Below are 10,173 nucleotides of genomic sequence, written 5' to 3'. Positions count from 1 at the left end.
CCCCAAGGCAAAAAAAAACCCTCAAGGCCAGCGTGCGGAAGGCTTGTGCCAAGGCACAGCCCCTCGCAAAATAATTTGGAGCTGCCGTCATTCCCTGCCAAGGGCCTTGGGAGGGTGTTTTATTAGCAGCCCGCTATGAATAAATCTCTCTTTCCATAACACGTGGGCCAGGGAAGGTGAGGCTGGGCTCCCCGCATGCCCTCCGTCCCCTTGGGGAGGGCAACACCCGGAACCCCGCTTGGAAACCGGGGTGGGGGGGTCCCCTCTCGCTCCCCGAATCCCCAGGGATGCTGGTGCAAAGCATCTGCTCGACGCCTCCTGCGCTCGCTGCTCCTGGCAGGCGGGGGCCAGGCGTGGCTGATGCGTGGGGGACACGCGTGGGGGGACACGCGTGGGGGGGACACGCGTGGGGGGACACGCGTGGGGGGTGGACCGGGGGGGCACCCCCGGGGGGCCAAGGGATGCCTCCGGCGGGGCAGGAGGCGGGCAGCTGGAGGAGGGGGAGGAGGAGGAGGAGGAGGAGGAGGAGGAGGAGGAGGAGGAGGAGGAGGAGGAGGAGGAGGAGGAGGAGGAGGAGGAGGAGGGCGGTGGTGCTGGCAGCGGCCGCCCCCGTCCCGTCGCGGCCCGCCCCGCCGGGCACCGGGCAGGCGGAGGCGGCGGCGGCGGCGGCGGCGGCGCGCATGGAAGCGGCGGCGGTGGCCCCGGCCCCGGGCGGCGGCCCCGGTACCCTGCTGCTCTGCCTGGCCCTCGCCTCCGGTAAGCACGGGGCGCCCGAGGCGGCGCGGCTCGGCACGGGGTCCCCCTGCCCCGCCACCGTCCCGGTCCAGGGCAGCCCCTGCCCGGTTGGATGCACTCCGGGTGCTGCCCCCCTGTCCCGGCACGGTGCCACCCCCCCCGTCCTGACCCCCTCCTCTCCCTGTCCCAGCCCGGGCTGGTCCCGGTGCTGTCCCCTGTCCCATCCCGCTGCTTCCCGGTCCCACGCTGGCGATCCCTCCACCTGTCTCCGGTGCCATCCCGGTGCTCCCCCGTGCCTGTCCCGGTACTACCCCATCCCATCCCGCTGCTCCCGCGCTCCCATCCCGCTGATCCCCTGTATCCCCCCCGTCCCACCCCATCCCGATGCTGCCCCTGTCCCATCCCAGTGCTCACTGTGCCCACCCTGGTGTTTCTCCAGCCCCATCCCAGTGACTCCCTGTGTCCCCTGGACAATCCCATCCCAGTCCTTCCCCCATGCCCAGCCTGTTTCTTACCCAGTCCCGTCCCTGTGCTCCCCCATGCTTCCCTGCACCCATCCCAGTGCTCCCCATGTGCCCCCAGTTCCCGTCCTGGTACTCCCCACTGTCCCATCCCAGTGCTCCCCCATGCCGCTTGTCTCTGAATCCCTTGGGGCCAGGGTGTCCTGGCTGGACCCTGGAGTGGGGCTGGGATGCTTTACTACCTGTTGATGGGACACTGCTCACGGATGCCCAAATACCAGTGTTTTGCCGTCCTTGGCAGCACTGGGGATGGGGGATGCGGGGGGAGCGGTACCTATTTACGAGTGTCCCCGTGTTAGTTCCTAAGTGCATGGGAAGCGCACAAAGCGGGCAAAGCGGGCGGCTCAGGGCTAGCAGGAGATAACCGCAGGTAGGGCTGAGCATGGCGATACCCCCCGGCAGAAAGTGCCAGCCCCGGGATTTTGGGGGAGCCTTCCCCTCCGCCGGGAGCAGTTTGGGTTTGGCCCTTCGGCAGGGCTGGTGACGGCGCTCGGCAAAACCTGCCAAACCTGTGCTGGCAGGAGGAAATCAAGGGTGGCCGACCTGTTTTGGGGCTGGGGTGCCCATCGAGCCAGGCAGTTGCTCTCCCACAATTTGGGCTTTCCCGCGGGAGCGCAGGGGGCGTTACGGCAAAATAATCTGGTGTTTGGGATGCTTTCCTGGGTTATCACCGGCTGCTCGGGAAAGGATGCAGCCTTAGATAGCAGAGCCAGGCTCTCCGTGCATCAAAGAGACGAGGTTGCTTTGCCCCCGCGGATCCTGCGTGCTGAGATGTGGGTGTCGGGGGGCACACCGCCCCCCCCCCAGGCTGGCGGTGCCACCGGGACGCTCCTCGCCAAGGGGCTGCCAGCCGGGAGGATGCCAAAGCTCTGCATCTGGTTGCAATAAGGGTGGGGATCTCGTCTTGGTGGGGATCTTTCCATGCTGAGCTGCGAACTCAGTCACCGGGGGTGAAGTCAGCCTCCCGCCCTGCGCCGCCGCATGCCCACGCCGCCCGCAGCTGGTTCCCGGGGCGGGGGGGCAACGGCCCCGTGGCTCATTCCCTGGCTCCCGCCGGGCAGCTCCCACTCTGCTGCCTGGGCCAGAGGCGGAGGTGGGATCCATCCCCTCCTCGCCGGGCTCTTTGGGCTGGGGAGGGGATGCTCAGTGGTGGGGAAGCCCCGGCAGAGGCTCAGCCCTGGCCTCGTTGCAGCTCCGTTACCCAAAGCACGTTGTTAGCGCGGCAGTGGCTATATATAGACAGGAGGGACGCGTGTGCTGGGAACGTCTCTGCCGTGGGACACGGGGGGGACGCCGGAGGCTTGGCCAGGCAACCCCCCCCCCGCCCCGCAACAAAGGGGCCAGATGGGAAAATGGGTACCGGGGGACGAGGCTGCGCGGGCTGAGCTGCCCAAACTCCCCCAACCCCTCTGGGAGGGCTCGACGTGGCCGAGCTGCAAAGTGCACCCAGTCGGGATGGAAATACCCCCCCGCCTCGGCGTGCCACCCCTGCGGGAGCCACCCAGCACCCTGCCCCATCAGGCAGGACCTGTCCCGGCTTCCCTGGGTGCCACCACAGCAGGGTGAATCCCTGGGGAGGGCCGGGCTGGGAGCAGGGCCGTGCTGAGTCAGTGCTGGTATGCCAGCGATCCGGTTACCGCCACCATGACGTGCCGGGGCTGAGCCAGCCCTCGGCTTCCTCCCGGGGCCACGGCGAGCATGGTGGCCCCTTTCCCGGCGCGGTTCATGCTGGGCATCCCATGCCCTGGTGCAGCAGTGAGCGATGCTGCAATGAGGATTTAGCCCTTCCACACTGGAAGCGACTGGGCTTTGGTGGGCGCTGGATCGCAGCGCTGACGTCTCCTCGCTCGCATGGCCAGTGTGTTTTTCAGCAGCCCTGAAACCCAGGCTCTTCAAAAAGGACAGTGCAGCGAGCCGAACCTCCCTGGGGATCCCTCCCTACATCCTCCCCAGGCAAAGGGCTGCTGGCTGCCTGCAGGCAGGGCTGTGCCCCCCGAAACCCGCCCGGTTGGCTCCCGGACCCCCGTGCCGGGGCGTTGGCGGGTGGAGGAGGCAAGCGGGGACCGGCTTTCCCTTCTCCTCGCCCCTGGGGAAAAGCTGATGCTGCCAGGGAAGGGGGGCCGTGGGCGCAGCTGCGGAGCCCTTTGCCGGTCCCCTCCCTGCTGCGAGGGCCGGGAGAGCGGCTGCGGCGGGGCGGTGGTGGCGATGCCGGGGTTCTGGCCGGGCTCTCCCTCTGAGCCGCCTCTGCTGTGTTTCAGGCTTGGCGTTTTTCAGTTGTGTGGGCGCCGACGCCAACATCACTGCCGGCCACGGCACGGAGGGGCTCGCCTGCGGCGCGGCCGAGAGCTGCACGGGTAAGGCAGCGGCTTCGGCGCGGGGATGCTCGGGGGGAGCTGGTGGCGTTGGACAGGAGCCGGGCGGCGCAGGGGAGAGTGCTGGGATGGAAGACGGGCAAGGTGTTTTGTCTAGCGTGGCCGCATGGCATCCGCTGATCTGGGAAGCGGCCAGGGCTGGCACACCACGGCCAAGGACACACGTGCCGCTGGCTTTTCGCAACTGGCCGTGCTCGGATCTGCTGTGGGGATGAACCAGCTCCGGGATGCTGCTGCCTCCGGGCAGAACTGTAACCCCGGGGGGGTGTTCCTCTGCCCCTGTCACCCCCAGGGAACGTGACACAGCGGAGGCAGCAGGGTCACTTCTCCAGGTGCCCGGAGGAGTACAAGCACTACTGCGTCAAAGGGAGATGTCGCTTCCTCGTGGCCGAGAAGGCGCCGGCTTGCGTGTAAGCCACCGCCGGCAGGGACGCGGCGGGACAGGGGGGTGCGGATGCCGTGCCCGTCCTCCCCAGGCGAGCGGGAGGAGGGGGGCACGGGCACCACGGCGGTTTTTCGAACCCCCCCACTGCCTCCCCTGTGCCGCGGGGTAGGTGCGAGCGAGGCTACACGGGGGCTCGCTGCGAGAGGGTGGACATCTTCTACCTGCGAGGCGACCGGGGCCAGATTGTGATCATCTCCTTGATCGCCGCCATCGTCACCCTCATCGTCCTCGTCGTCTGCGCCTGCCTCTGCAGTCAGTACGTGGCGGGGACGGGGCGAGGGGCGGGAAGGGAAGGGGCAGCCCCAGATTGGGGGTGAATCCTGCCCACCTCCGCCAGCTTGGGGCAGGTTGAATTTGGGCTGCCCTGTTCGGGTGGGACACGGCCTCTCGGGGTGCTGGGAGGTGCATGGGGCATCGCTTCGGGGCTGGAAACCATGTGTGGTCCCATGCAGAGCTTCTGCAAGGTGAAAGCAGCGGGAGGAGGAGCAGCATCGCTGCGATGCCTCATTCTGCCTTTGTTTGTTTGTTTGAATTATTACACACACACACACCCCCCCCCAGCCACTGTCGGAAGCAGCGTAGGAAGAGAAAGGCGGAAGAGATGGAGACGTTAAACAAGAATTTGGCTTCCAAAAGCGAGGACGTGCTGGAGACGGGCATCGCGTGAAGGTGTGCGGGGCCGGGGGGGGCGGCCGGGGGGGCCAAGACCTCCCCTCTCCCCCCAGGAGCTCCAGGTACCTGCAGGCGGGTCCCGGACTGCGGCACCGGCTGCCTCGATGGGCGAGGGCTAAAACTTACAACGGCTTGAATAAAGGGGTGACGGAAAGGTGTCCAACGTGTCGCCATGGTCCTTACCGGCCCCTCTCGCCATCACCCCCCACCAGCGGGGGGGTCAGGCCGAGCTGTGCCGCTGCACTCCCCAAATTCCGCCCCCCTCCAGCGACATTGTCCCCCCTCCCAGGGTGGGGTGCGGCCTTTCCCCGCTCGGCACAGGCCCCAGCCCTGGCCGGGGGAAGGGGGCACGGAACGATCTCCTCGGTGCCGGTATCGGGGGGCTGCGGTGCCGCCTCCAGGTCGACAGAGGGCGCTGCGCCCGGCGGTGCCGCCCCCGCGTCCGCCAGGGGGCGGTGCCTTGCGGGGCGGCCCCCCGGAGGCTTCAAAACCCCCTTGCGGCCGCCAGGGGGCGCCGCCGCGGTAACGGCGGGAGGAAGCGCGGCGGCGGCGGCGGCGGCGGCGGCGGCGGCGGCGGCGGCGGCGGCGGCGGCGGCGGCGGCGGCGGCGGCGGCCGCGGCGCGGTCCCGGTCCCGGTTCCCGGGGCCCCGCCGGGCTCGGGGCCCGTCTCCGGGCGGCCCGGGGGCCGTGCTGGGGCTGCCTCCCCGCCGCGACTGCTCCCGGTGCCGCCGCCGCCGCCGCCTCTCGCCGCCCGCGGCCGAGCGGGCACCGGCGCCCCCGGGGGTGCTCCGAGCCGAGGCCGGGGCGAGGCGGCCGCTGTGCCGGGCCCCGGCTGCAGCCGCGCCGGGCCCGGGTCTCCCGCCTCCCCGGGGCGGCCTCGGGGTCCCGGGCCGGGGCCGGGCGAGGGCACCGGGGCTGTTGCCTCCCTGCTCCCCGCGCTGGCGGGCCCCGGAGCGGGAGCGGGGGCACCGGCCGCGGCCCGGTGGGTGCTGCCCGGAGCCCGGGCCCGGGCCCTGCCTCTCCCCCTCCCCGCAGGCGGCGGGTGCTGCCCCCGGCCCCTCCGCGCAGGCACTGGCGGGTTTCTTCTCCCTGCTCTCTCCCGGAGCGGGGGCCGCAGGACAGACCCCCCCGGCCCGGCGCTGGCTCTGCCGCAGCCGGGGAGAGCGCGGACCGGTGAGTGTGGGAGCTGCTGCTGGGGGCAACTGGTTGCCACTGGGCTTCGGCCCTTCGGCCCCGCCCGGCGTCATCCTCGCAGGCGGCTGCCGAGGGCCGGAGCCGGCAGCCACACGGCTCTGGGCCCTGTGCGAAGCCCCGCTTTGACCGAAAACCTTCTTTTTCAGCTCAGAATGTGCTGCAGCGGGAGCAAAGGCCGCTCCGGGGATCCGTACGGGCTCCTGCAGCCCCGCCGGTGAGGCGGTGAAGCCGGCCTGGCCAGAGGTGGGAAGCGACGGCCATCCCGGTGCTGCCGGTCCCTCGGGAGGTGTTGGCGGCCCAGGCGATGCCACGTGGCTGTGCCGACGCGTCGGGAAGACTCATCCTGGCGCCCGAACGAGGAGCACGGCCCCGCGGCGGCGAGCACCGGGGGACACCGGCGGGGAGGACGCGCCTGGGGAGGTGAGTGCCCCGAGGCGGCGGCCGAGCGGAGCTGTGCGGTGGGACCGGGGCGCTCGGCTCCTGGGGCCGGCTGTGCCGACAGGACCTGGGGGATGTCTGGTGCTGTGGGAAGGGCTGGGTCCCTGCAGCGTCCCTGGGGATGGAGGGGCAGGCGGGGGTCCTGTCCCCAGCCATGGGAGTGGGGTGCCAGGACTGAGTCGGTGTGAGGGAGCCAGGCCTGCCCAGAGCTCGGTGAGCAGTTTTGTTTTCGGGGCACGCTGGCTTTGCCCCTCATCCTGCCAGTGGGGCAGCTGAGAGACAGGGAGGGGGGGTGCTGTCCCCCGGCAGGGCTCGCTGCGGGGCCCTTGTGGGGAAGGAGGGGTCCCAGCACCGGCGGGGCAGTGCTGGTGGGAGCTCAGTGCCGTGGGACAGGGGCCTGCGCCCACCAGGCGGGTTCCCCCCATGGCCAGTGGCTGTTTGTGGGTGCAGGGGTGTCCTGGGGGCCCCGTAGTTCCTGTCCCCACAGCCCACCCCGAGCCGGGGCCGGACAGGTCAATGCTGCGTGTTTGGGGGGACGGGAGCGGGTGCTGTCGGGGTCCGGCCCAGAGCCCGCTGCCACTGGTGCGGTGCCGGCCCTCAGTTTGTGCCACTACTGCGCAGGGTGGCGGGGTTTCAGCCAGACCCTGGCTCTCGCCTGCTCTCCTGGGGAGAAATGGGATGTGTCTGGTGCCCCGTCCCTGTGTCCCCCTCCCTTCCCGTGGCGGGTGTGCGGCACCGGGAAGCCACTGCCAAAAGTGCGGGCGCAGGGCCGGGCAGAGCTGCCCGTGCCCCGGAGGCAGCAGGGTTTGCAGGGGCAGCAGCTCCGGGGCTCTTTGGGCCGGGCCGGGCGGTGCCGCCAGGAGCTTTGACTGTCCTGTCTATTTCCCCCGTGCAGGGACGGACAGATGGACGGAGGAGCCCCAGCCACGCCGGGAGCCGCGTGGGGTGTGGAGCCCCAGCAAGAAGTCGGGCTGTCTGTGCCGAGGCCGACGCTGCCGCCTGCCCTGCACACGGCCCCGCCTGCGCCCGCCCAGAGACGCTGCGGGGACTGCGCGGCTCCAGGTCGGTTGTCGGGGCCCCGTTTGATTCGGGTCCAGCTCCATTTGTGGGTCTTGTTTGTTTGTTTGTTCAGGCTCCTCTTTGTTTCCAGTCCAGCTCGGTTTGCGGCTTCAGCTCGGTTCAGGCTCCTGTTTGTCCGTGTCCGGCCCCGTTTGTTTGGGGTCCAGCGTGTGGACAGCTCCAGTCTGGTTTGCGGGTCCAGCTCTGGTTCCTGTTACTGCACCAGTTTTTCTCTCTGGTTTCAGGCCCAACTCGTGGACGGCTCCACTTCATTTTCGTGCCAGTTCCTGGATAGCTCCACTTCGTTTGCGGCTTCTGTTTGTTCCTGGCCCAGCTCAGTTTTGGCTCCAGTCTGTGGATGGCTCCAGCTCCTGCTCCTCTTCGCTTCCAGCTCCTTTTGGCCCCAGTTGCTCTGCGGCTCCAGCTCATTACTATAATGATGGTGGCTTTTGGCCAGGTCGTAAATCAATCACTGTCATAACTTGTATATGAATATGACCTGTCATCATTGTACGTTGTCCAAATATGGACTTAATCACTATTCCAGTGGTTGTACGTGCCTCGAATAAACAGTTGGACACTGAAAAATGGGGTGAAAAGTGCCTTTCGCGCCAGAAACTATCTCAGACGTTTAATTCGGCCTGGTGCATGCCGGCCTCCCGAGCTTCGGGGACCAACGCGACCGGACCCCACCTCCGGTGGGGGTCCACGCAACCTGCCCACCCCCCTCCCTCCCACCCGCAGCCCAACGCCCTCCCGCCTCCCACCCCCCGCCGCCACGGCCAACCCAGCCCCTGGCTTTGACCCCAGAAACAGCCGACCGGGTCGCCGTTTCTGAGCCCAAAGGCGCAGGACTCGCTCTCTGCTCCCGCCCCGCAGCCCCTTTCCCGGCCCCACAAACAGAGCGCGGGGGCTCCGTTCTCAGGACCGGGAAAGGCCCGGCTCGGTCAGCGCTGCTGAGCCCGAACCCCCAACCCCGCGTGTGATGTCGGGACGGGCCCGGGAGCCCCGGCGGTGTCGGGCGGTGCTTGAGAACTGACCGGGGGGACCCGCGGGGCGGGCCCGGCCCCGTGTGGCCGCGGGCGGCTCGGGCGAGGACGGGGGGCGCCGGGCTCCGGCCCTCCGGGCTTTATTCCCCGGCGCCCCGAGCCCCGCCGCTCCGACGCCTCCTCCGCGGAGCCGCCGGCAGCGCGGCCGCCCGGGCACCGGCACTGCCCACCCGCCGCCGCCCCGACACCCGCCCCGGGGCCGCGACCCGCGCGGCCGCGGCCCCTTCCCCGCTTCCCGGCCCCGGGCCGAGCCCCCCGCGCCTCACCTGGCCCCGCCGGGGGAGCCCGGCCCGGCCGCTGCCGCCCCGGGGCCGCCGCAGGGAACGAGAGAAGCGGCCGACGGCGGCCGCGGGGGCTCAAATCTGCTCGGTCCCGCCCCGCGCAGCCGCCCTGGGGCGCCGCCCACGCGCCCCGCCCCGCGCACCTGCGCCAGGCCCCGGACCGCGCACGCGCCCTGGGGCGCCGCCCCGCGCACCTGGGCCAGGACCCGCCCCGCGCACGCGCCTTGGGGCCCCGCCCCGCGCACCTGTGCCGGACCCCGCCCCGCGCACGCGCCCTGGGCCACCGCCCCTCCGCGCCCCGCCCCGCGCACGCGCCTTCTCCTCCGCCGCCAGAACGCTGCCGCCACCGAGCGCGGCGGACGTCGGTACCGGGGCGGGGGCGCCGGGCGGGACCCATCGCTCGGGACGCGGGTTCGGGGGCTGTGCGGAGCCCGGGGGGGTGAGGCGGGGCTGGGCGGGGGCTGTGGACGGTGCCGGTGCCGGGTCTCGCGGGCGCGCGGAGCCGGCGGGGCAGTCCCGCCCGGCGGGGTGCGGGTCCCGGGGCTCTGTCCCGCTCCGCGGAGCCCGAGGACCGCGGCAGCGCAGGGGCCGGGCCCGGCCTCTCCCGCAGCCCCGAGCCCGGCCTCGCCCTCCCCGTCCCGGCGCCGCGGGCGGGAGGAGCGGCGCTCCGGGGCCGGGCCCGAGCCGGGGGCTGCCCCGGGCCGGGACCGGGGACCGAAGTTCCGCCTTCCCTCCCCACGCTGCCCGCTCCTGCCTGGGGCTCCGGGCGCGGTCCCCGCCGGGGCCGCTGTCCCCGAAGGGGCGCCGGCGGCTCCGCGCAGACGCCGCACAAAGGCGGGGAACCGCCGGTGGTGCCGGGGCTGCCCCGGCACCGTCTGCCCGTACCGGGGTCCGGAGCCCGTCAGCACCCACCGGGGGCGGCCCGGGGAGGGGAAGGGCCGTCTCGGTTCCCGAAGCGCCTTGTGCCCCTCGGCCCTCCCCGGCGGGGCCCTGCCCGCCCCGGGAACGGCCGGGGGGGCTCCGGGGCCCAGCCTGAACCCGCGGGGCCGGGGCTCCGCTGCCAGGCCCCCGAACCCGGCCCCGGGGCTGTTCTCCGGGCCCAGCACTGCCCAACCAGCCTCGTCTCCAGCCCCAAACCCCCCAGCGCTGAGGCTCCGCTGCCGAGCACAACGAGGCAGGACTCGGTCTCCCTTTTCAAACCGGACACTGCCCAAGTGAGCCGGGTCCCAGCCCCGGCAACGCAGGACTTCCAGCCGCTGTTTCTCAAGCACTACAACACACAACTCTCACCCTCTGAGCCCTGAACCTGCCCCAAGGAGCCTGCTTTCAAGCCCCAAAACCGCAGGACTTGGTCTCTGGTTCTGAGCCCCAAAACACAGCACTGGGTCTCTCTTCTCCAGACCTTAA

The 10,173-nt window shown here is 71.1% G+C and overlaps 1 protein-coding gene across 1 annotated transcript; it reads left to right on the top strand.

Moving 5' to 3' along the window:
- Positions 1–680: 680 nt before the first annotated feature.
- Positions 681–4,741, top strand: BTC (betacellulin). The gene is made up of 5 exons (XM_059826973.1): positions 681–756; positions 3,515–3,610; positions 3,921–4,038; positions 4,183–4,329; positions 4,635–4,741. The coding sequence occupies exons 1-5, from the start codon at positions 681–683 to the stop codon at positions 4,738–4,740; spliced, it is 543 nt and encodes a 180-aa protein (XP_059682956.1). The 3' UTR covers position 4,741.
- Positions 4,742–10,173: the final 5,432 nt, after the last annotated feature.

This window comes from Gavia stellata, chromosome 19 (genome assembly GCF_030936135.1).
Source record: "Gavia stellata isolate bGavSte3 chromosome 19, bGavSte3.hap2, whole genome shotgun sequence".
Taxonomy (NCBI): Eukaryota; Metazoa; Chordata; class Aves; order Gaviiformes; family Gaviidae; genus Gavia; species Gavia stellata.
This window is presented reverse-complemented; position numbering and strand designations above follow the sequence as displayed.